Source organism: Ursus arctos, unplaced genomic scaffold (assembly GCF_023065955.2).
Source record: "Ursus arctos isolate Adak ecotype North America unplaced genomic scaffold, UrsArc2.0 scaffold_11, whole genome shotgun sequence".
Lineage (NCBI taxonomy): Eukaryota > Metazoa > Chordata > Mammalia > Carnivora > Ursidae > Ursus > Ursus arctos.
This window is the reverse complement of record NW_026622775.1, coordinates 69,377,325-69,403,543: the sequence shown is the minus strand read 5'-3', so window position 1 is coordinate 69,403,543 and position 26,219 is coordinate 69,377,325. Positions and strand designations below refer to the sequence as shown.

Here is a 26,219-nt window from a genome sequence, read left to right as displayed (position 1 = left end):
CCTCTGGTATAATGCTATTAAAGTTCTCCTTTCTTTCCCTCTGGTTACCAAAATACAGTCTTCTGTCCCAAACCATTGTCTGTATTGTGCTTACCCTTGTGTACCTTGTAGATCTGCTGTCGATGTAGTTCCTCGGGGTCCTCGGACAGGGACCAGGCCCAGGGTGTCACAGGCGCTACATACGGACCCTGAGCCCCTCACAGAAAAGGACTGCGTGGTGATCACCCCACATGTCCAGTCCCCGCGCAGGGTGTGGCACGCAGTGGATGCCCGACGTCTGCCACTAAGGGCAGTGCGCTTATCCATACATTTTCTCACTTGGCACGCTAATGAATGTCGTTAATAGTGGCAGCAGCGGAGCCCGAGCCCTTTCTGAGATCATCATCAGAGCACTCGAATGCCACCTGTTAGAAACCCTAAGCAGGAGGCTACCTGGCCCATACTTTCTGGGGCTCAGTGACCAAAACAGAGCACAGCCCCTCACCTTCTTCTGGAAGCCCATGGCAGGGATGTTACATCTCACGCCAGCATCTTCCTCGTGGTTGCAGCCCTGAGACTCGGCATTGAACTTGCAGTCTATGATGGACTTCTCATTCCCGGTGCACTGGATTTCATTGAGGTGGATGGGTCCTATCCCTGGGGGAGGAAAACAAACACGTGCCGCTGACAGCTTCTGAAGGCAAGTTTCTGGAAGTGGGCAAGAAAGTCCTAGACAGTGAGAACATGTTTCTCCCATCCTCAAAACTCTTCCAACTGCATCCCATAATCAGCTCAAGGATCCAGGCCTCCTCTCCTTGGAGAGAATTGTTTCTTGTCTTGGGATTCACTTCTCTCCTAAAAGTAAATCAAATGTGCTACTAACTTCCTGTGCGACCTTGGCCAACCCTCTCAGCTTCTCTGAATATTGGTTTTCTTCCTTGAATAAAGGAGCTGGGTAAGAAGACATCTAAGTTCCCTCTGCAACTTTAATACTCTGTGCATTTTGAACCCAAAAGGGGTGACTATCCCTATAGAATCAGAGTCCCCGCAGGAAAGTGAGGGCACACTCAAACTGGATGATTCAAACAGAGTTAGAAAAAGGGATTTTGAAAATAAAGGTAAGGGGTGCCTGGGGGGCTCATTCAGTTAAGCGTCTGACTCTTAATTTCAGCTCAGGTCAAGATCTCAGGGTCCTGGGATCGAGCCCCGCATCGGGCTCCACACTCAGCAGAGAGTCTGCTTCAGGATTCTCTCCCTCTCTCTCTCTCTGCCCCTACCCCGCCTCACATGCTCTCTCTCCCTCTCTCAAATAACTAACTAAATAAATCAATCTTAAAAAAAAAAAAAACGAAAAGAAAAGAAAGGTATGGGCAGAGTATAAGGAAATCACAAAATCACAACAGACAGTCCAACACTCAGAGGCTAGCAACAGTGGGACACAGAAACAGCCCCTCGGCCAGCGGAGTGAGGGGAAGATGCCAGCGTCCGACCTAGGAGAGCAAAGAAGCTATATGGAGAGGCCGCCTGTTAAGAGCCATTATCCATGGTCAAGGAGGGACACAGCAGCCTACAGGGACCTTGTAGGGAGAAGAGATAACTGGCCTCCCCCCTCTCCCCAGCCCATCTCCTGCCAGTGCTCCCTGCTGGGCATGCCCGAGTGTGGACAGGGGAACAGTTGGGCAGAGAGGGCAAATCATCTGGTAGGTGACCGATGGTGAACATGCATGGAAGCTGCTCTCACACGCACCCAGATAACCAAGGAGAGCCCCCCACTGCTGGCGAGAGAGAATTCCCAACCTGACCAGTGTCGGCTCCACTCAGCTCACAGGGCTACCTCCCCTCTGTCTAGCCCATCAACATGGATCGAAGCCCAGTTCTCTCCGGGAGTTCTGGGCTGCACTGACCCTCACATTGGTCCCTGCCCTGCCTGGGACCACCTCCGTTTTTCTGATCCTCATTCACCATCCTCCTCTCGCTTGGTCCTGCCCCTTAACACTCAGACATTCACCTCCCATCTTACAGCCCTGAGTCCACCGTCTGGCCTGTCACTTTTGTCTCCATCAGAGTGAACTTCTTGGAAAAGTTGTCTGTTTTGTCTCCTTTACTTCCCTGGCCAGCAGAAGGATCATCTCCCATCTGCTTCTCCGCCAGCCCTCTCCATCCTGGGAAGTGGTATCCATCCGGCCTGATGTTCTCGCCAGAACCCAGAGGTCATCTCTGGTACCCCCTCCTCCTCTGTGGTCGACAAGGAATCCACCACCACACCTGTTCGCTCCCCTAAATCTGGGTGCTTTGCATTTCTGCCATTACGCTCCTCCCGCTCTGTCTTCTCCCATTTGGACAAATGCAACAGCCTCCAGGCTCCGTCCTGCTTGCTCATTCTACAACATTTGCCACAGGGCAGCCCAAGAGTGCTGTTAATGCATATTGAATCAAGTCACTCCCCATTTTAAGTTCTGGAACGGCTTCTCACTGCATCGAAGGGTAAAATCCACAATCCCCAAGTGGCCTGTTTGCCACAATCTGGCCTCTCCCTTAGCATTCCGTCTCTACCCGCTCCTCCCACCTCCACCGCCACACCACCTCCTCTGGCTGCGTGACTGAGCTGAGGTTTTCCCCTGCCTGGACCCCCTGCCCGGCCCATCCTCCTCCCCTCCTCACCAGCTAACTCTCGCTCATCCTTCAGGCCTCAGCTTTGGGCACTTCCCTAGAGAAGACTTTCTGATTGCTGTCTAAGCTGGGCCCCCTCGTGCAGCCTCCCATCGAGGCCTCGGGTGGCTGTCTGTTCCATGTCTGCTTCCCCACTGGGTGGGAGGCCGCACGAGGGCAGGCATCATGTCTGTTCCTTCCGTGATTTCTGCTGTGGAGGTTTCCAGAGACACCCAGCATCTAGGCTCACCAAGGCCAAAATGAACTACCAGGAGCAACTTATGTTAGTAAGTGAGAGCCAAGTTTCCCTTTCCTCGTAAATTCACAAATTCACAAATTCAATTCACACACAGTAAAGCTTCCAATTCCTTGGAATTTTACAAAATTGATTAAAACACAGGACCACGGCTGGAAGCATCCAAGGCCTCAGAGTGGAGAGGCTGTGACAAGGCAGACCCCAAACAGGGTCCTCGAAGCAAGCAGGGGCCACAGCTCAGGGATTCAGGTGGACACAGAAACAGGTAGCAACCTTGGACTTAGCAGCCCGTGTGGGGCTTGTCTGACGACTGTCAGGAGGGCGATGGCAACAACGATGTATATTTATTGAGTGCTTACTAGGCCCCGGATTCTGTCCTACACACGTCACGTATATGAACTCATCAGATCACCAGTCAGCACAATGAAGAAACGGGCGGCCAGCGATGAAGTAAGTGGCCTGGTGGAGCCAGGAGGCAAACCAGGCAGTTGGCCCCACAGCGGGAGCCTGTGGGTTTCTGGAGCCATCGGGAGAGAAGAGCCCGCGGCTGGACGGGAGTGGCAGGTCGCTCTGGGAGAGCGCAGAGCGTTTGGAAGCGCCTGTGTTCTTCATCTGGGGCTGTGCTCCCTGCCCTCCTAGAGCACCTTCTCCTTTTGCGGACCTGACTAGAGGCCCGCCTCCCAGGAACACCTCAGAGCCGTCCTCCGCCATGGCTCTGCTTGATACCACCTCACCCACCCGCAGTGTTTCCTGTTGAGACCTCTCCCTGGGAGGCGAGGAGCCGGCGGCCGGCCTGAGACTGGAGGCGCCCTGCGTCTCCTTGGGAAGCGACGGGCGCTTTCTGAGCCCCACCCCCTCATGTGTCAAAGGCTAGAATAACCTCTCGGGCAGGGTGGGGATTATGAGGAATGGGTGACCCCGAGGACGGCCGGTGACCAGGGGCTCAGGAAACGGTATATAGTGTAGGTATCACTTCTTATATCTCACCACCCCGCTGAAGGCAGGCGACCTCTGAGGGAGGCTATGTCTCGTTTCCCCCACTTGACATGAGCTCCTGGGGAGCAGAAACCATTACCGTAAATGTTTGTGGAATACGTGAATTCTCCATTCCAGGGCCCAGCCCAAGCAGTCCTCGATGAACGCTTATGAATCACTGGCCTACAGGACCGGCCAGGGGAGGAAAGGTTTATGCAAGAGCTTTAGACTCCAACTAACAGCTGCCTGTCTCCCCCCAGTATAAATGTCCACACTGCTCTCAGACATCTGGAGATGAGGCCCCAGAGGTGGGGCCCACGTCCCTGAAGCACACGCATTCACAGCACAGAGACGGGAGAGCCAGTGTGTCTCACCCTCTCCCTGTACCCCCAGCTCGGCAGGGTGGGCGGTGTCCCTGGAGGCCCCCGGCCTGGGTGTACAGCGGAGCCTGCCTGGCGCTGTCTGTGGGCGCCTGGCTCCTTTTGCTGACCTGGGCTTGACCTGCATCCTGACTCCAGCATTCGGCTGCTCCTGGTTCTGGACTAACCCCTGAATGCTCCACCCCACGATGCCTTCCCCACCTGCTCTTTGGCCCTGCTCTTCCCCCAAGCACAAGCCCTGGCCCAGGGGACCACAGGCCAGGGGCGGAAGCAGGGCACTGGGGAGAAGCCCAGCCCCCTGGGGTGACGTCATGGACTCTAGACCCACAGTCAACTCCGTGGGTTACAATCACGTTTTAAGAGCACGGTAGAATATAGTAGGACATAGCCTAGTGTTTTGCATGTTGTAGAGGTAAGCGCTGTTTCCGGAAACTTCTGTTTCAGGTTTACGTGCATGGGCTGTTCCATCACATGTATTTCTGCTTAGGGATTTCAGGCAAAAGGCTTTTCCAGCCACTGCTCTAGAGCTGCCCCGACCAATACAGCCACACTGAGCACGTGCGCGTGGCCAGTCCAGACTGAGATGTGCTCTAGTAAAACGCCCACCTTAGACTTCACCCACTCGGTAAGCAAAATGGACACGATCTCATTAATAGCATTTATATGGATTACATGTTGAAATAATAATATTTGGGATACACTGGATTAAGGGAAATATATTATTAAAATTAATTTCACCTGTTTCTTTTTTTTTTTTTTTTTTTTTTTACATGTCTACGAGACAGTTTAAAACCACTTCTGTGGCTCATGTTATATTTCTATGGGACAGCCCAGGTGCAGAGTGCCAAAGCTTTTTTACCGAGTGATCCCACTTATGCAACTGGAAATCATTCATTCATTCATGCATTCATTCTTCATAGAATAAACAGCCTAAAGCACTATGAGCTGGGTACAGACTCAGCTCTGGGGACACAGAGGTAAAGGACACAGGCCCTCCCCCCGTGCAGCATGGGGTCTTGGGGGGACATGGACGTGGAAACAGACAGCTGGAGTCCAGAGGTGTGCAGGGCTCCCGGGAACACAAAACACAAAGTGTCTGACTCCGATCTAACATCCATCCTGGTGATAACAGCAGGTCTCAGGGAATCACAGGAGGCTGAAGCCAGACAAACCTGAAGAACCCGCAACCCTGGCTGTTTGCTCAAGGTCACTGAGCAAGGGCGGGGCAGGGCTGGGACTAGGACTCAGACTGCTCGCCTCTTAGTCCTTGCCTTTCACACCCAAGCTACGGGTGTGGTCACTGGGTCCACCAGCCAGAGCCGGGAGCGAACTGACCCCATCTGCTCTGTGACTTGACACTGAACGTGGACTTTTCCCTTCCTGCCTACCAGAGTTGACCTGCCCAGAGTGGCGGGAGATCATAAATCATCCAGAGGTTCTTTCAAGGACAGCATCAAAAATGCCAACTGTCTCTTTCTTCCAGAGTTCGGCAGGTTCCTGGAAACCTTTGGCTGCTCTGGGCAGTGAAATAACTAGGTCAGAGAGCACACGCCCACGATAGATGGAATGCTTATGTCAGCCAGGGCTTATTTGTTCCTCAGAATGAGTGGGCTTTGTTCTGCACGCCTTGGGGAGGCACAAACCAACACATCAGCCCATCAGTGACACGGACCGTGGGGGTATTCGCCATCCAAGGGAACTCCGAAGAGCTCACCATGACCAGGGAGGAAGAGGCCCGGCCTGCGGTTTAACCAAGGCTTCTAGGTGGCACGATGCAATGTTAGCGTCCAGCCTAGACCCCTAAACTTTAGGGTATGCCCAGGAAGCTTGCGGGATGTCAGAAGTGGGGTAGAGAGATGTTCTGAATACATGCGGACTGTGCCACAGTGGACATACCGGGAGAAGCCCAAATCTGAGAACTAATGATTTGGGCTTCAGATTTTCTCCACCACTAACCATGGGGGTGACCGCAGGCTTGTCCTCCTGTGCCTCCAGGCCTTGGCTGTTGGACTGGATGAACGGAGGTCCTCTCCAGCAGGGCATCTATGATTCCAGGACTCTCTCTCCAGTCCACTGGGCTGTTACTTCCTCCAGGCTGTGACCAATGACCTCACCACATTCCTCTCTGTGGGGCGACGGCCCTACGTCTGGCAGTCTGGAAACATCCTCTCCCCACAGGACAGGACGCCCCACCCTCCTTGTCAGAAAGGGAAGCTATCTGTCATGTCCTCATGTCACGTGTGCATCGTTGTTCTCAACGGAATGACCCACTTGAAAGCCTCTTAGACTTTTGTCCTCTGCTTAGATGAAAGATCTGTTCAGGACACTTAATGAAAACCAGGCCCCTTCTCGGTAGCATCACGTGACATCCGGAGAGGGCATCCTGTTCCCGGTCTCCGGTAGCAGGGAGAGAATGTCTGTGGTGCTACACCAGAGTGGGAAAGTAAGATGACCTTTGAGATGCTTGTGTGCTGGGGAGGGCCACGGCCGGGGGAATTCTGAGAGCCTGTCCTGGAGGAAGGGCCTGGGAATTCCAGCTTTCTCAGTGGGACAGTGGGGAGCACTGGGTTGCCAGCTGCGAGACCTCCATTAGAGTCGTCATTGGTGGCTAATATGTTGTCTCATCTTGGTTATTCACTTCTTTCTCTGGGCCTCAGCTTCTAAATTCATAAAACGGGGGGCTCAGTGTTCCCTAAGGCCCTTCCAGCTCTGACTGTTGGGAGAGGCCCGGCATTCTCTAATAGAGCAGCCGCCGCGGGAGGGACGAAGCAAAGCAGGAAGACCCTGAAAAGCCCGAAGCCAGCCCGCCTGGGCTGGGCTCCCCATGCCATGCTCCGTGGGAAGAGGCCACAGAACGCCTCCCCACTCCTTACCTTGCCCCAGCTGGGAGCCAGTGATGGCCTCTTTGGCACTTCCAAAGCCCAGCTCTCTGCAGACCACGCTGGCAGACACCAGGTCCCACTTGTCGTCACAGACGGTACCCCATTCTCCGTTCTTGAGCACCTCCACTCGGCCCTCCCCGATGTTGGCACCACCTCTCAACCGCACCAGGGGTTGCTGAAGAGACACACGGTCCTGCTGAGTGCAAAAGCTGTTGCACAATCGGCAGGCAGTCACTGCCCACTCCCCCTTCCAGCCGCCCCCCTCCACCGAGGTGCCCAGGCTAGAGGCGAACCTGTGCTGGAGTCGTGTGCATGTATGGGGGGCGGGGGGCTCACTCTGGGCCGTCAGCTCTGCTGCCAGCTCCCTTTGCAATCCTCCCCGGGAGCTGCTGTCCTGGACTATGGAGGAGCCCACTGGGGCCCTCAGGAGTTCACCAGCCCAACCCAGGCTTGGCTCGGGAGCCTTGCCACCAGCACTTTCCTCACTCCAGAGCCTCAAGCTTTAGAGCTATAGAAAGCAGCTCCTATCCCCAAACCTGGCAGATTCCAGATGGACCGGGGTTCTACCTTGCTTAGAACAGAGTGCTCCAGTCTAGCCCTGCGGGAGACTTCAGGGCACTGATGCTTACACCCTGCTGACGCTGCTCTGCAGGCTGGTGAGAAGTCGGAGCAGGGGGACGGGGCTAGAGCATGCGACCCAACCAAGAAGGCCGTGACTGAGACAATGGTCACTGCATGGGGGTGGGGAGCCCCGCGCCGGTCAAGCCTGCCCTCTGTCCGGGGGCCGTGCTCACACGCGGCTACTCTTCCTGCTACCGCTCCCTGATTCTACTCCAGGTCCAATCGGCCTGGCTCCTCAGAGGAGGCAGACCCCTAGGTGTGCAGAGAGGATGCGTGCTTACAGTTCGAATGCCCCTAAGTGCTCACCAACAGCCTGGAAGCCCAATTGTCTCGTAGGGTTTATCTAATCGCACACGCATAAGAGCCACTCTCCACCAGGGTTTTTATGCCACTGGATCACATGTTAGCAGGTGGGAGCTGGCTCACATGACTCCATCTGCCCACACACCCTGGTCTGCATCAACTTCCGAGCATGCGTGTGTGTGTGTGGGGGGGGGGGTGGGTGCGGGTGTGCATGCATGTCTGTGTATATGTGTGTGCATGCATGTGTATATGTATGTGCATGTGTATGCATGTTGTGGACACAAGTGTGCATGCATGCATGTGTATGTGTGCATGCATGCGTGTGCACGCATGTGTGTATGTGCATGTATATGCATGTATGCGGACACAAGTGTGCATGCATGCATGTGTGTGCACGCATGTGTGTATGTATGTGCATGTATATGCATGTATGTGGGCACAAGTGTGCATGCATGCATGTGTGTGCACGCATGTGTGTGTGCACGTATGTGTGTATGTGTGTGCATGTATATGCATGCATGTGGCATGAGTGCGTGCATGCATGTGTATGTGTGCATGCATGTGTGTGCATGTGTGTGTGCACGCATGTGTGTATGTATGTGCATGTGTATGCATGTTGTGGACACAGGTGTGCATGCATGCATGTGTATGTGTGCATGCATGCGTGTGCACGCATGTGTGTATGTGCATGTATATGCATGTATGCGGACACAAGTGTGCATGCATGCATGTGTGTGCACGCATGTGTGTATGTATGTGCATGTATATGCATGTATGTGGGCACAAGTGTGCACGCATGTGTATGTGTGTGCACGTATGTGTGTATGTGTGTGCACGTATGTGTGTATGTGTGTGCATGTATATGCATGCATGTGGCATGAGTGCGTGCATGCATGTGTATGTGTGCATGCATGTGTGTGCATGTGTGTGCACGCATGTGTGTATGTATGTGCATGTATATGCATGTTGTGGGCACAAGTGTGCGTGCGTGCATGTGTATGTGTGCATGCATGCGTGTGGGGGGCGCAGCTGTGCATGCATGTGTGTGTGGACGCAGGTGTGCATGCATGCATGTGGGCAGGAGTGTGCATGTATGCGTGTGTATGTGTTTGGGTGTGCATGCATGTGGGGGGCACAAGAGTGCATGCACGCGCATGTGTGTGTGTGTGTGTGTGTGTGCGTGTGTGTGTGCGTACCTGAGCATGTGTATGCTGGGGGGGCTCAGGAGGCTTCGAGGCTCTGAGTTACTGCTGATGCTCATTTGCTTCAACACAGAGGGAGCGGGGTGGCTACGCAGCCATTCTATGTGCGTTGGATCAGACCAGAGTCATTGTTCCACTTGGGCCTATGTGGTCCTCAGACCACATCCACCGATAGCCCGGCCACAGTGGCCTAGCTGGAGCTGGTGTTTGTCGGCATTCAGTACACCAGCCACCTTGAGGGCCGAGGCATCAAACCAGAACCTGTGTCTCCATCCTCCAGCCGAGGTTCCCACTCGGCCACATGGCTCTGCCCCACTGGCGGTGCCTCGTGGCTGCCGTGGCAGGGCGCAGTGATAGCACCCAGACTTACAGACCATGGGGACGGCTCTGAGCCTGGCACTAGGGAGAGAAGAGGGACGGGGTATGTGCAAAACACCTGGGATCTTCTAGCTTTAGAAAACAAACCAGACACCTGCTGGCTGTGGCCTGTTTGCAGTGGAGCTGGGCCCTCTCCATTCCCCTGATGCCCAGCCCAAGCTGTCTTGCATAGGTAGCTGTGACTTCCATGTTCTGGAAACTGCTCATATGGGCCGGTAGGTGGGAACAGCACATGGGACGGGGGGCGGGGAGGAAAGGTGGCTGCTCATTTATGAGGGGGCAGACCAGCCATGCCCCCCACTTGATGGAGGCAGAGTGCCAAATCACCTCACCCCAGCCTGGCACTGGCCGAGCAGAGTCAGCCGGCCGTGGAGGAAAGGAAGAAACCAAGGGAAAATGTGATGTAAGCCTCACTCCCCCCCAACCTTTTATTTTTTTTTAAATTCCTTTGGCATGAACTCAATTCCTTTGCTTTAAACCACACAGCAAGAGGAATTCCAAAACAGTAGGGTCTGGTATTCTGGATGACACACGAGAAAAGCTCAGACGCTCGGGCCGAGGCTGTAGGAAGGATGTGGCCATCACATCACGTGGCAGGGGGGCAAGTGAGAGTGTGTGGGGCTGCGGGGGTAGGGGAACGGCACTGTCCGGGGGTGTCTGTGTCGCCTGGCTGCATGCATGTGCCGTATGGTGGGCCTGCGCACTTTGGAGGCCCCTTGGGGACTGAGGGGGCAGGGATGGCCGCCTGCTGGAAGAGTCACGAAGGCACTCCAAATAGTTCCCATACCCCTTGGTTGATGGCTGGGCTCACAGCATTCATTTCACTCCTTTCATTGAAGACTTTTTCTTTTGTGCAAATACACCACCCCCGGCCTGGGAGAGGACACCCAACGTGGTTTACTGGTTCCTGCCCGGGTTTCCCATTTCCTTCAGATGACTGCTATCACCCCCCCTCCCAAGAGCAGGCCCTTAGATGCTGATGGGGAGAGCAGATGGCAGAGGGCAGAGCGGAAAGATGGGAGAGACAGGGAGAGGGGAAAGAGACACAGAATGAGGCGGCTTGAGCCCGGGGAGGGGCTGCTCCTCCCGTCCCATGCCCTGGACCCAGCGGACACACCGTCTGTCCCCATCATGGCCTTTCTCCCTCCTTTTACCGTGACGTGGTCAGAGCTGACTCGGAACTCATCCGTCCAGGTGAGCGTGGAGTTTTATCCGGCACGGGGAATCATTCCCTAATAGACGAGCAGCCACCCTTCCTACCCCGCCTCCTCCTCCTCCCATGTGCTATTCCCACCCACCAGTCCCATGAGAGCAGTTTCCAGAACATGCACATCACAGACAGCCTTTGATGGATATCGAAAAAAGGAAGAGGAGGAAAACGAAAAATGAATCTCCTCTTAATGATTTTCAATGAAAGACAGAGGAGCGCGCTTCCTCCGTTTCAGAGGCTGTGCAAGCCTGCCGTGGTCGGGACAGTTCACTTGTCCTAAGAAATCAGACCCTTGACACGGGGTGTTACTTACGTGAGCAGATGTACATCGACATGTCTTGCACGCACTCGCATGCGCACACACAAACGTGCACTCACGCACACGCACATACGTGAACACGCACGCAGGTCTGCTTGCATACATGGAACCTGACTGAGGGCTACAGGTGACACAGACATGGGAATGGCAGGTTTTCCTTGTCTGTCTTGGTGAAAGCTTTTTAAAATTTTTACCCTTTTTTTTTGCAGAACAAAACCAAAACATGTTTGGAAACATTTGTAGTGGAGTTCACGTGCTTTTGAGAATTATGCTGAATTCCCCACAACTTCAGAACACTGTCCTCCTCTGGGAGTTAAGCAGGACTCCCCACCCCTGCTTTTGTGCAGGGCCAGCAGACAGCGCACAGAGCCTGTGACAGTGGATAACAAGGTGCTCTCCTCTCCTTGGTATTTGCCCTCCACGGAGGGGACTCCGGTCTCAGAGTAGCAATGGTGGAAGGCCAGGCGGGGTGCTGATGATTTGGGGCCGGGGCCCAGCTGCTCGTCACACTCTAGAGGTGGCATCTATGCGTGGGGCCAGCCGTGACAGGCATCCTACTACATTCCTGCCCTGCAGGCAAGTGGTCTGAGTTGGGGCCAGCTCTCCTCATTCTCTCCTGGGGGGGTCCCTGCCTGCTCCCTGAACTGCCACCCTCCCCCCTCCCCCCACAACGCGCCAAGGAGCCAGACCTCTGGCCGCGTCCTCACCTCTGGCTTGTAGGCTTTCCGGAATCTTGAGGGCCCGTCGGGGCTGAAGACCTGGCCAGGCACACAACTCACCACAGCTGGCAGCCCATTCTCACAGGTGACATTCTTCACGGGGTCCAGCAACACCTGCGTGCCGAGCTTGCAGCTGGAGATGTGGGCCTCTGTGCCCGTGCAGTCCATGGAGAACGGCCAGTAGCGCTGTTTCTTCCGGGCGGCAAACATTCTGCAGAGGGCGGAAGGCAGCGGGTGACCAGGGCGTCATGACACCCACCCCTCATTCCTTCCACAACCAGGTACGGGGCCCGGGGCCAGCCGCCGTTCTGGCTTCTGGGGACCTGGGGGCGGGGGGAATGAATGGGTCTGGTCTGTGCATCTGGAGCTCAGGCTAGATGAGTGGGCGAGCACTGCTGAGCACCCCAGCCATGCGGGGCACCATGCTGGGCGCCGGGAGCAGGACCTGGACAGGCAGATGTGGCCTCCTTCCCCCGGGCGGTTCATATGCTAGGAGAGGAGGGACTCAGGAGTGGGATAACACTAAAGCCTACAAATGCAAAATGCAGATTGGGATCTAGAAGAGGTACGATTCCTGGTCCCAGGAAACCCTCAATCCCAGGCAAACCAGAATGGTTGCTCACCTAACCCTTCAGATCATTTCATCACGATTGGTTGTGGTTTCTTGCCTGCGTCCATGAGCAGAACAAGTTGAATGTTAAACTCTCTCCCAATGACATACAAGATCAAAGGTGTGGATCCAATGAGAAGCAATGAGAACAGTCTTAACATGGGCTGAATCAAAGTATAACTTGCCTGGAAATTAAAATGGTCATGAAACTTGGCCACAGACCTTATTAGCAAATCTTCACGTGGGAGCCAGTGAGGCTGATGGTGTCCCCGGAGCATAGCCCAGGGAAGCTCTTAGCCTGTATTATGTGTAAAGCGTTCCTTTTTCTGTGTTTTTGGAAGGCAGAATAAAGATCAGGGTGAGCCAAAGTGTTTTCTAAAACAATAACCAACCAGTAAGTAAGGAACTGGTTAACAGTACTGGGCCTCGGTTTCCTGATCTCCAAATTAGAAGCGGCAATGGGATCTACTTGATAAGATCGTTTATAATACTTGCCAAGCAATTAGAACTGCACACAGGAAAGGCTTCGTGTGTGTTTGTAAAAGAACCGACAGCTACCTTGGCTAAAGGAGAAACAAAGGGGATTGGAGAAGATAGGACTCCCCAGGGCTGCCGTCCTGACACGACTTTGGGAAGGACCAGGGCTTGAGCTCGGCTCTGAATGATGGTGGGGTTTGCAAAGGAGGAGGGCAGGGAAGACACCCTGTCCTCTCACGCTCTCCCAGCTCCCAGGGGTCTGTGTGCTTGTCCCTGCTTGGCAGAACCAGTGAGATGCCACAGCCAGCCAGGCAGCATCGTCGCCAGGGGCCCAGTGGAGGGGCCTCCCGGGGCAGGCTGGCCCAGGGTGGGGCAGAAATGGGGTCCTGTTTCTGCTTGGTAGGGCCAGACTGGAAGTTTCTGCTTCGTCTCAGAGTGAAGGATGTGAACGTAGAGGAAGGTGAAACCCTACAGACGCTGCCAATTTCTTTCCTTAACCAAAAATTTCGACTAGGAATAATTCTAGTGTACCTGTGTGCCCGATGACACAGAATCTTTGGAAAAAGGACTACCCTGGGAAATTCAGGATGTGTGCCCCACAGCCCTGTAGCCCACGGTGAAGAACTTTGCAGGAGGGCTGTTAATAATTCCAAGCACCGCTGCCCCTCCCCACTTCCTGCATACAAGACCCCTGCACTTGGAAACATAACCTCCAGCTTGTTCCCCACGACACCCCCACCTCGGACTGGAGAACACACTTGGGGGGAGTCTCCAGCTTGTTCCTCAGGACGCCCCCACGTTATGCGAGAGAGCACACTCGGGGGAGATCAGCTGCACAAGGACTGGCCAGGCCTCCCTGGCCTGAAACATCCTCTTGCTTCCAGGGTTCAGTGAACACCACCCTCACCCAGCAACAGATGTACTGAGCTCTTAATGTAGACGGAAGCACCCACAGCAAACACAGAACTGCTCCTGCCTTTCCCAGGCAGCCCTGCGTCCCTCTCACATCAGCTCACAGGAATGCGCCGTAGCCCTCCACTACACAGGCAGCAGCCCCTCCCCCCCAGTGATTCACCAGGGCCAGGCCAGGGGGTGCAGACACGAGTTGAGGCGCTGGGGAGGATGCGTGGACAGCCCGCCTCAGGCCTGCTGTTTGGAGAGTGACTGGAGTGAGGGGCGGCTTTGGGCCCAGGGGGAAGCCTGCTGGAGAAAGAGGTGACCAGGCCTAGGGCAGGGTAGCAGGAAGAACCCACAGCTGGGCTGCTGCAAGTAAAAATGAAAGGTCCTCCTGGCTCTTCTCCAGCCAAGGGAAAAGCCAGATTTTGTTAGGGATTCTGCCAGCTACTGTGTATGTCCATTCCAATGACAGATTCCAGAATTAGGGAAATAACCACAAGATGGGCTCAGAGACCCACTGGGCCTGAACTAAAACTCCATCGATCACCTGACCTCCATAAGCCCCTCCTCCGACTGGAGAGCCATAGTGACCTGTGAGTCTCCTGGGAGCGTGTCATTCAGAGCCTGTGTCCAGTAAAGTTCTGGTTATTTCCTCTTCCCCAAGGCACACTTCGGTAAAAGGCCATAGGTCCCTTTGGGGAAGGTTGGGAAATTGATTAACATGGTAAGTTTTTGGCAGTGTATTGGGGTCCTTTCTCAAGGGGACCCAGCCTCCCCTTCGTTCAAAAGGTCCTGGGTCTGTAAGTTGGCTCGGGGCTGGGAATTGGGGGAGGGGTGTGACTCTCTGTGTTTATGATTTAGGTTCGATTTTTGTTCTCTCAACCTGGGGTTTCTGTTCATCTAGAATGAGTAAGAATTCAGTAGGCTTCCTATCCATTTCACTTCTGGGAACACCGTCATCAACTAGCCCACGGCACCATGATCAATCAGCCCACGCCAAGGGTCTGCAGGTGTCAAGCTGCTCTGATGCCTGCTCCGATTCTGCTGTCATTCGGGGACCACGTCCGTCTGGCCTTGGGAGGCTGCGTGTTGTCACCTAGTCCCTCTACCCTGGGATCCAGTTAGGGGGAGGTATGGCCTATAGTGAAGAGCTTCCAGGGAACTCTTAAGAATGCCAGGGTTTCCCGCACAAATTTATTCCTCAGTCATAGGGAAAGTGTGTCTTCTGGACCCTCCCAGGGTGGGTGAGGTCTCAGCTGACAAATGTACTCCAATGTTCCAGTCTCCTTAAGCCTTTGAATCCCTTCCTCCGCATGAAACCAAGGAGGGCAGGCATTTCCGTTTCGCTCACGGTGGGCCACATTTTGGTTCACGTCTCAGCCAACCAACCAAATCGTTAAAGCTCTTCCTAACTCCCGAGACGTAACATTAGATGCAGAATCTCAGCGTAGTGAGCTCCCATCAATAAATCAATGTCAACTCTGGGATCCTGCTCTAAGAACAAAAATGACCACAAAATGCTCCTGGCTCCAAGAATGGGGTCCCGAAGCTTCAGTGTCATTAGCTTCAAGGAGCCTTCACGGCTCCCCGGACCACAGCATAAGTCAGCTCATGGCAAAGCAGCCCTTGGTGGGGAAACTGACTCCACTCTCAGTGGCCCTATGGGCACAAGGACTCTGAGGAACACGTGGGAACCACCTGGAGGGTGGACAGTGGTGAGCCGAGAGGCTCTCATGAGCTATGGTCCCGGCCCTGGGGATAACCGAGGCCCCTGAGTGGCCCCCAGACACACCAGTTAGCAGACAGAGCAAGAGGAGAGGCCTCAGGCACTGCCCAGGTGAATGAATGTCTAAGGTTGCAAAGCTCCTTTGGACCTGGTAGAGACTTGGAGATGGCTAACCCCACCCCAGACAGAATCACTTTGAAAACAATCTCCTCCCTAGGGTGAAGGGCCTCCCTGGGATTGAGGGATGTCAGCAATAGCAGGGACAGGCTGCGGGAAGGGTCAAAGGGAACTGGGGAAAGATGCTACTGGAAGGCGCAGACTCAGGGACCATACAGGGTGGCCCTCACTTGGCTCCCAGGCCTCTGCTGTCCATAGCCTCTCAGCACGGCTCACAGACCCCCTGTCCCCAGGCCAGCCCCACCCCAGCTCCCAGACTCTCTGGGCCACCCAGCCAGGCCCTGCCTCTGGGGGGGAGCAGAGCAGGAGCCGGGGCTGAAGAGGGCGGCAGCAGTGTGGAGAACACACTGGGCTCCCCTGCGGGCTCTGGGCGGGTGGGCTCTGGGACCCCCAAGTGCCCTGCCTGCAGCCCTGCGTCTCCTGTGCAGACCGAGGGCTTGAACCAGGTGATGTCTGAGGCTGCCGTAGGCCCTGGGAGTCCCAGCTCATCACGAACAGCTTCCTCCAGCCGCCTGCCATCACTGCCCCGAAGAGCACCACGGAGGCAGAAACTTCCCAGTGTGCCTTTCTCTTTTGGGGCTCAACGGTCAGTTGAGCCTCTGAGGCTAACATAAAACAAGTCTGCAAGGTTTAGCGCCCGCCCTCCTGCCCTCTCCGGCGAGAGGTCAGGAATTGGAGCTGGTTTTCAGCAGCGTCAGTTAATCATCTCCCAATGTGGCTGAGAACACCACCCACCACCATGGCCTTGGATGCCTCCCAGCCCTTTGGGGCCTTTTCCTGTCCCAGTTTGAACAGGGAAGCTGCACACAGGAGTATGGGAGGAGCAAGGAGAGGGTTTCCAACCCAGCCCACGAGAGGATCGCCCGGGGCACAGCGCCAAAACAGATCCGAGACCCCTCCTCGAAAGCAGCAAGAGGACTCAGGACCGTCCTCAGCTGGGGAGATGGCTTTCAACTGAACAAGCCTTGTGCTGCTTGGCCTTGGCCTGATGGCAGCCGTCCCGCTCCTGGGACTGGGCTGGGGGCTGTGGTGGGGCCAGCCAGGGGAGGGGTTTGCTTTTCTTGGCTCCAGTGGGTCGGAAAAGCTGAGAAGGTGTCCCCAGGGAAGGAGCTGACCAGCTGGCAGGAGTTTTCCAGAGACTCGGAGGCCCGAGACCACTCCACCTCCCAGCTGCCCTGTGCGACCAGGAAGGTCTGGGCCGTGTCTGAGGCTGAGGAGGGTGGGAATCGACACACCCCCAGGAGTGTGGTGAGCCTGCCCGGCTGCCAGTGCTCACCCCTGTGGCGGACTGGGGGCTCTAACCAAAGGCGGCCAGGCCAAGCCCAGGGAGGGATGGAGCCCGCCCGACCCCAGGGGTCTGGAAGGAGAGCCTGGCGTGGAACCCACGTCTCCTGACTTCGAAATTCCCTGTCCTTGGTTTGAAAGGAGAGACGTAGTGTCGTGAGTCTACACTCTCTAGGAGTGTAGACCCTGAAGCTGGAGACCCGTGTTCGGATCCTAGCTCTCCTGCCTCTCTCTGACTTTCTTTCTTCGACTGTGAAGCAGCCCCCTACTTCCTGGTGCTGTGAGGGTTCGACGGCTAGGAGCAGAGCCCGGCACCAGTCAGCACTCAGAAACAGACCGTCGTTACCCCAGGAGAGGAGAGAGGGAGACCCACTACCAACAAAGGGACTCCAGCGGCCAGCCTGGCAGGGGACCCAATCCCTTCACTGGACACCCCTCGGGGCAGGTTACTCTACGTCTCATTGGTATCGCCTCCCTTTACCCCTGGGAGATGCTAACTTTGGAAACCGTAACAGCACTGTAAGTTTAACTGGGATGCGTGTAACTGAGTCAAAGCGAACCATTTTTCAATTTCCTGACAGTTGCTGAAAGGTCCAGATTTCTCTGAATAATCATTCCCTGAGGAAAAGTGGACATGTCTCCTTAAGCTGGCATTGCCCTTGCCCCCCCCGGCCTGGCTAGTATTGTCCTCGTTCAGCCCCTGTGGTCACTACGCTGACCGTGCGCACCGAGAGGTGGGGTTTTTCCTGGCTGGAGCACCTTGCCCTTCATCTTGGCCCTCACCCTTCCCTCACCCTGCCTCCGTCATGTTTTTGGGGTCTGTCTCCCACAGGAGCGGAAGTTCCTGGAGGGCAGGCTTACAGGAGGGCCACGGGCAGGCCTGCCACGACGTGGGGCAGGAAGGACTCTCCTCTGCGGGGGGCCCCCTGGCAGAGTTGACCAGTAACCAGGCAGGGTGAGAGCCCAGGAGTCAGCCGCCCCCTTACTTGTACACTTTGGTGTTGTACGTCTTCTCCCCCGGGAAGCCAAACATGCCGCAGACCACTCGGGAATTCTTGGCTGTCCAGTGCTTGTCGCAGATCTGTTTCCAGCTCTTGCCGTCCTTCACCTCCACATAGCCCTCTGTCACGGGGGTGCGCTTGCGGTAGGCCGACAGGATGGCCCGAATCCGGATGTCCTCCACCTGGATGTTCAGGCTCTGGGAAGGAGGAGGCACGGGGCAGAGGAGTTACTTGCCTGGTCCGGCCATGAGGGGGGCCTGCAGGCCAGGCACTCTGCAGCCTGCCTCTGCCCTGCAGACCCTGGGGGGGGGGGGGGGCAGGCGTGGCCAGGAGCAGTCAGAGAGGAGCCCCAGGACCCCGGCGGCTTCTCCTACATCCTACGAGCGCGGACAGAGCGTGCGGCAGACTCCTTCCGTGGGTTCTCAAAATAAGTGCAGAAGTGAGAACGTGTTCTTTGACCTTGCAAGTTCTACATTAAAAACAATCTGGATTTGGGATTTTACGCCAAAGCATGTCTGCGTGCACACGTGTGCCTGTATGTGTGTGTCCCCACTAAGCTTTGAGTAAAACCGAAATGTCAGGTGGAGGAGCCTTGGCCATCTTGAGGCTGGTGGTGCCATCCCGCACTCTGCCTCGTCCCCTGGTGTGGGTGTTCCTCAGGCAGAAAACCCCAGGAGAGAAGGGGGAGGGAGGAGCTTTGTGTAGGGACTCAGGCCTGCCCCGCAGGAGGTAGGGATGGACACCGTCACTGAGCTGTGGCCAGGAAAGGAAAGATTCCAGATGACTTGAGGCCCTTGGAAAGCCCGCTCCTCACCCCCACTCCCACCCCCACCCCCACCTCCATCCATCTTTCTGAGGCAGTGACCAAAGAGTCAGGACCCTGACAGGAGGAAGCAGAAGAGGCTGGGCACGGGAGGGGGGACTCTTGCCGCACTGCATTGTGGGCTCTCCTCCCCACACCTCTGACACTGAGCGGCAATGTCCCTGCCCCACGCTTACCCCAGAGGCCCAGGGATTTGGAAGAAGGACAGGGGGCCTCAAGAGGCCAAGATGGATGAGAGGAATGGGGGGCTACTTGGAGTTAGTGATACCTGTGCTCACTCGATGTGCCCCCAAACACTACGGAAGCTCCCTCCCGAATCTCTTAGTTCCACCCCCTCCTCTTTCTTCCCCTGCCCTGTGGGACCACCACCGGCTCTTGCAAGGCTCCATGGGTCCCTGCCTCCATCTCCCTCTTCCATCCATCGGCTACAGGGCCAGCCAGCAGAGGCCTTTCTAAAACACAGAGAGATCTTGTTCCTTCACTGTATAATAATGCCCAGATTACTTAGTGAGGAGCCCACAGCCGGTCAGGACTGATGCCCCCTGTGCCTCCAGCCCCCTCACTGTCCCCAGCCCCAAATCTATACTCAGATCTGGTTAACTGCAATGTAACAACAACAGCCCATGTGCGAGCCGCACAAGGAGTGTTCTAGTGCATTCTCCTGCTTAATCCTCAACTAACAGAATGGGGTGTTTCGGAGCTATTGCCGTCCGTTTTCCAGGTAAGAAAACTGGTTGACTCTATTTCCGAGAACCACCTAGAGGCAGGGAGTGCAGTGTGAGGAGCTCTCCGAGCTGGGCCGGGGGGGCGGGGGCGGCGGGCACAGGATCTTGGCAACCTGAGTGCCTGAGCCCCTGTCCAGCCAGGATGCAAATGAACCACTAGGTTGAACAGAACCATTATTTGGGTGCCCGGGGATTCATGTCTCCTCACCCCGGCTTCAGGGTGCAAAGCCAGGCCCTGTTCCAGCAGCCCGGCAAGGCAGTGGAAAGTATGTGGGCCAGGAGTGATGGCATTTGGCCCCGGCTCCTGTCCATGCAGAGAGGAAGGAAAGTGCCAGGGGCAGGATTATGTTTGTCAGCTTAAATCCTGGATTCTTTACGGCCTCCATTCAGGCCACAGGACCTGTGCCACCAAGACACGTGGACAGGGACAAGCCAAGAAAGGGCCTGATCTCTGGACCAGCCTGCAGACCAGCCCCTCCTGCCTCTTCCCACCTCAGGAGGCGGGTCTGGAATTCCAGCGCCCTGCAAAATGCCCAGAAGGAAAGTTACCGCTGAGGCGCCAGCCCTGTGACTCCACAGGGCAGGCAGCCCGGACCAACTTTATTAAATTCCGATCCTTCCCTCCCCCATGCCCCCCTGCCATGGGGCAGCAGTGCAGGCTCACTAAGGGGAGATGTGAAATGTGACCCTCGGCACCCCAGCCCGCATAGTGGGGAGGGGACACAGCAGACCCATGTACCCTTGTCTTGGGCCAGGTGGCACCTCTTTCGTAGAAGCGTGGGGGAGGGGGAGCCAAGTGGGCTCAAGGTAATGAGGTGAAGAGAGGAGAATGTGTTAGAGCAAGGTGTCCTTGTCTTTATTCTCCCACCAACTCCCTGCCTCTGTGTGTGTGTGTGCGTGTGCGTGTGTGTGAGTGCGTGTGTGAGTGCATGCGTTCTCTCTGTGTGGGTCTGTGTGTCTCTGTATGTGGGAGTGGGAGGGTGTCTGTACACCCACGCAGTGCAGGGGAGGTCCAGAGAGGGACAAGCTCAGGGTCGTTCCTTCAAAATGGAATGTCTTCTTTTCTCCCTCCATGGAACCAACTCCTCATTCCGTCAGACTCAAATTCACTGCAGTCATTCATTTATTCATTCATTCAACAAAATTCAGTCTGTCTCCTCCATGGACCTGGCCAGCCTTCCTCCCTCTGCCGCAGCCACAGGGCCCTGCCTCTTCTCTGAATAACAAAAGCTGGGCGAGGGCCCTCACTTATCAAACACCAACCTATCGTTAGACAGCAGGCTCTGGGCTCCCTCAATTCCCATGACAACCCACGAGCAAGCCGATGGTACACCCGTGTTCCAGGTGAAAAATGAGAAAACTTGGCAAGATTTCACTTCTCCCAGTTCACACAGCCGGTAAGTAGGTAAACAAGGGTGAAGACTGAGTTCGGACTCCAACCCTGTGCTTGGGACTGGAGACCACTGGTCTCTGCCCTCCCATTCATGCCCCATCCAGTGCGAGGTACTGAGTCCACCCACACGAGGCGGGGTCAGGGGCTCGGCCTTCTGGGTGGTCCCTTTGGGGCCTGCACGTGTTCGAAGTCCATCCTGTGCTCCGGTGGGAGGAGCCATGAGTCAGACCAGAGTGTACGTGTGGGGAGAGCTGCCTCCCAGCTGCTCTTGGACTCGGGCCAGGGGGCAGCAGGGAAACCCTTCGTGGCGCACATTCAGGGCTCACTGCTCGCTGACGAGCTCCCACAGGCCGCTCAGAGACTTCTGTGCAGGAAGACACACACAGACACACAGAACTTCCCCCTTACTTCACTGCTGTGGAATCTCTTCCATAACCACAAGGGCTAGATTTTTCTTTTCCTCAGAAGCTCAACTCCAAAAGAGACGAGAAGATGTGAAACACTAAACCATAGACACACTTTTTTTTTCTCACAAAGAGCTCTCTAGACTTGCTGATTATACATTAAGCCCTATAGCCCAAAAGGTGGCAAAGTGTCTGGCATATTTTCAAATTAAAGTCTGAATGCTGTCTCTCTTGCCAGAGATAAGAGTTCACCCAGATCTCCAATAAGACCTTCTTCCAAGGAATTCACAGAACCTTCTAGACTTGTCCTACTCAGAACTCATCTCGTCCCCAGCAGGGCTCGAGAGTGATGATCAGACACTTCCAAAAGGGCAAATCCAGGTGCAGGGAGGTGAGGACCTGCCTTGCTTCAGCCAGCAGGCTGCTGGAAAGAAAGGCCGCTGCAGGAGCACCGGGGCAGGACTCCCAGTCTTGTGTCTGCACAACATTTCACATTTGCAGCATCTGTGAATGACTTGCAAAAATTCCACAATGTGACAGTCTGGGGCTGTCGCCAATGAGGAGAAATCACCAATTTTGAAAAGCTAGTTGAAGATTGCATCAGGTAAAGATACAGGGGGAGGCAAGGCAAGCAAGCAGCAAGCCTGTAAGGTCATACTTCACAACTGCAAAGCTCGGCACTGGGTGCGAAGCCCCCCCCCATCCTGGGAGGCATGTGTGTAAGGGCCCCATCTCAGCCCAATTATCTTCCTTCCCTCTGAAGGAATATCAGCCCCGGCCTTCCCACCTGAGAAGGCATCCCTGGAGAGGTGTCGAGGAGGGAGGACCTCGGTGATGAGATACACGAGTACGCAGTCATCCCAACGAGGACGCACGGCTGGTCCCACACAACCTCTGCTTGCCTAGCAAGCCTCATCCCTCTATTGCTAACGGCTTCCTGCATCTTGCTCTCTAAGCCCTCAGCTGCCTTTATTCAGCTGTTTCAAAAACGGGCCTTCCAGACCGAGATCCATTTTCCCAACCACCAGCTCGGCACCTTCCTCAGCACCTCAAAGCAGACACATCCAAGACACGCTCAGCCTTGCCTCCGCTCACCGAGTCAGGCTCCCACCCGTCCAGCTTGCAGACCACAAGCCTCACCTGCCTTCTGCGCCTTGCCCTCCTCAGACCTACCGCCCGGCCACCCGGCAGCGCCCCGTCTAGCCTTCCATCACTGGCCCATTCCCATCTCCATCTGCCAGTCAGGTGGCAACGGGAACCAGGGGGTGAAATGACCGAAGCCCTGTCATTTCACACAGGCTGAGTGCTCCCCGGTGTGGAGGAATCGCTGACCTGGTCTGCCTCTCACAGCACCTAGCCTACTGTGTAGTCGTGTCTTGCTCCAAACCTTTCCATGGCTCCCCAGGCCTTGGGCTCCCTGATCCATACCACTCCCTCCCTTCCCTTTCTCCAGCCAGCGACCTTCTCTCACTGCCACAGACATCACTCTTAAAGCCCAGCATTGAACCTCCCTGAAATTCTCTTTTCCTTCTGTCTGAGTCCTCCTGACCTCAGGGACAATCTCATTCATGCGTTTGAAACGTGTCTGAGTGCTCCTGGCACCGTGTGAGGCCCTGGGACGCACCGGCCAACCCGACACGCCAGTCTCTTGCTGTCACTCCTGACAGGAAACAGAGAGAACCAAGTCCTCCACGAAGCCCCCTTCTCCAAATATCTAGGCCGCAGAGAATGGATTTCTTTATTCCCCGTGCATTTGCTCTCTGAGTTGCTCAGAGTCCTTGGCTTATCCTGACTGTCTTATACTCTGATTATTTATCTTTCCAATGTGTTTTTGCCACCTCAGAATTGTGAGTTCCTGAGGGCGGGACAGTGCCTTATTTCTGTCTTATCCATGGCCCTAAGGCCAGACATGACACATAGTGGGTCCTCAAATATTTTTGGAACGGACCAATAATCATTTTTTAAAAATCCAATTACAGGAATTCGTCTTAGCTGAACATTGAACTCCCAAGCCAAAAATGTAGTAAAGACTCCCTTTATTCTTCGTTTAATGCAAAATAAACAACTAGGCAGCCCTTGCCTCTCTTCACAGCATAAGCACTACTCGTGTGACTTATGGATGGACAAGCAGAAGGTCTACACCCTCTCCGTGCGCTCCCTTGTCATTGGGCTATTAACACCCTCCCTTGCCTCTCAAACTCTGACGCTAAGGAAGTTACTGCGCTGAATTAAAAGCGGATCTGACCCTCAGCACACATCTAGATGGTTTAGCTAAATGGGTATCATCTGTAAACAGCCTGAGGCAAGAATCTGGCCACACTGTAGTTACCTCCTTTTTTTTTTTTTTTGAGATCTTATTTATTTATTTGACAGAGAGAGAGTGAGAGAGCACAAGCAGGGGGAGCAGCAGACAGAGGGAGAAGCAGGCTCCCCTCTCAGCAAGGAGCCTGATGCGGGACTCAATCCCAGCACCCCAGGATCATGACCTGAGCCAAAGGCAGACGCTTAACCCACTGAGCCACCCAGGTGCCCCTGTAATTATCTCCTTTTGATGATCAGATCAGCGTTCACAGAGTAAGGAGCTGAGTAAGAAGTAACAGTCTCTATCCGGGAACTCCCACTGGGTCAGATGGATGAAGGGGAAGAGAGAAGGCATGGCCGTGATCGCTCCTCCACTCTATGTGATGGAGGCCAGTCAGGTGGGGGTGGTGTGGAGAGCTGACGTCATTCTGAGCCACCAGAGGAAAAAACCGGCAGTCTGTCTGGGCCCTCCTGCTATAAATCAAGAGCCTTACAAGGCTGCTGGAAAATCGAATGCTCTGTATTTCCTTTTCCAACCTGAAAGCACTGGGGTAGGTAACAGAGCCTGCTTCTTCGGAGAACAAGCGAGCCCTGCTGTCTGCAGGAAGCTGGCAGGACACCTGCTCCAGCAACCAGTCCCTCTGACCCAGCAGGGGGGCTGACGCCACCAACCAGCCATGTCCTGGGCCAGACTCCCAACTGGGGTACCTACTGCTTCTCAGGGTAATTATCACCATGGTAACAAAGGCACGATTTGTGGAACTGTCCTTCACTAGCAGACTGCAATCTCCAGGAAGGCAAGGCTGTCTCCTTCCTCGGTCTACTCCCAGTGCCGGCATAGCGTCTGGTGCTCGGTGAAAACGTATCAGAGGAATGTATGACCAGATCCAGCATCCAACTAACTTAGCAACAGCCTCACGGGGATGGAGTTGGGGGGTGGGGATTCCTTGGCACTGACCCCTCCAGCATGGGCCAGGTGACTCATTTGAACTGCTGCCGTCCCCTGCAGCCCCACCCTAGCCACATGAGAGGACTGCCCTACAGAACCCATCCAGGGCAACATGAGTCTTTCTCCTGCCTGCTTCTCCCATCTTGCATCCCACGTCTAATCTTCCATGTTCTCTTCTCTCCCTTTCCAAGCTGCCACGGATTTCCCATCCAAATCTTCACGTTCGAACCTGGAGTCCATGCTGTCCATTTATTTATTTCACCTAAGATAAACTTTAATGCAACTTATTTATTTCATCTAACAGGTAAGTACAATGTTGCTTATTTACTTATTTCACCTCACACACAAATATAATAGTATTTATACTTTTCAAAGAGTTGTGTGAACAACACCCTGGCCAGGAATCAGGTTCCCAGGTTTGTCAGGACGTGCCCAATTTCAAGTATTTTGTACCGTGATCCGCATAAATGCCCTTTTGCTTTTCAGATGCTATGACCTATTTTTAGTCGGGAAAATAGGTCATCCTGGACCTACTTCTCTTGGGTTCCTTGTGGTGGCTGGCCAGCCCTGACCACATAGAGACTCAATAAATAGAATCATGGAATGTTAACACCAGACAGGATCTTATACATACACCCTTTAGCCCAAACTCCCTGTGAGCTACGAGACAAACCCAGCACAGCTATATCTGATGGCCCTGCTCAACGGGTCGGCAAGACTAGGGATTCAGAGCTGTGGGCTCCCACCGTAGCGTCCGGCACAAACTGCCCACTTGCTACCGTTTCTCCTTCTGCCACAGTGGGAGGTCATCCAGCTATCCCGCGGCCATCGGGGGAAGCAGGACAGACCCCCTTTCTTTCCTAAATCATCCAGTGCAACCTGCTACACCTACTCTTTGGTGGGGCGGGGGGGGACTTTCGGCTGGAAAGTTCTCAGACCTTCCTAGAGACCCCAGATGCTGGTGAGATAAGGCTGATGCTGAGAGGGAAACCTTGAAGCATTTTGGCAGCTGAGGGTGACTAATACAAACCTGGACTCCTGGAATTTTAAGAATTCACACCAGCCTCAGTTCCTGTGGTTAAGAGAAGAAAGAGCTTTTTCAGGTCTCCGTGCCCTTCCAGAAGGATATGAGAGCGTGGAGGGTAGGGGTACAAGATTCTCCCAGCTCTGGCCTCATTGTCCCTCTGTTGGCCTCTCCAGACCTCAGGGCTGCCTGCTGTCACAAGGAGAAACTGAGCTTGGGGGCCACTGGAAGGATGGGCCACACCTAAATCTCACAGCCTGGGGGTTTCCAATCAGTGCCGGTAACCTAACTGCCTTTGCAAAAGAGCCTTTAAAAAGTGGGTACGGGAGAAGGTGGTGTGGGGGTGTGAAGAAAAGGAAAAGATCTGTATGTTCCCTGATCTCACAGCACACGGCTCCAGCCTTGAGCCCTTCCATGAGCACATGACTTAGCAATGTGCAAAACAGCCAACGTGGAGAGGTCTACTCAGGAGGGCATCTGGATTTGTAATCTCTCCTTATCTAATGCTTTTTCCAACTTGTCCACTGCCACAGACAGGAAACAAAGCCTCTCAAG

At 54.8% G+C, this 26,219-nt stretch overlaps 1 protein-coding gene across 4 annotated transcripts in view; it reads right to left on the bottom strand.

The window, feature by feature from the left end:
• LOXL2 (lysyl oxidase like 2) overlaps positions 1 to 26,219 on the bottom strand; it is an 88,477-nt gene that overhangs the window by 23,231 nt on the left and 39,027 nt on the right. For 2 of the 4 annotated variants that reach the window (XM_026518988.4, XM_057310203.1), the window contains exons 4-7: positions 18,031 to 18,242; positions 11,862 to 12,084; positions 7,113 to 7,296; positions 485 to 636 (exon numbers count right to left, since the gene is read on the bottom strand). In XM_026518988.4, coding sequence (XP_026374773.1) covers positions 485 to 636; positions 7,113 to 7,296; positions 11,862 to 12,084; positions 18,031 to 18,242 — 771 coding nt within the window. Of the gene's footprint in view, positions 1 to 484; positions 637 to 7,112; positions 7,318 to 11,861; positions 12,085 to 18,030; positions 18,243 to 26,219 lie in introns of all 4 variants that reach the window. The other 2 variants (XM_026518990.4, XM_026518987.4) reach the window with 2 other exon arrangements.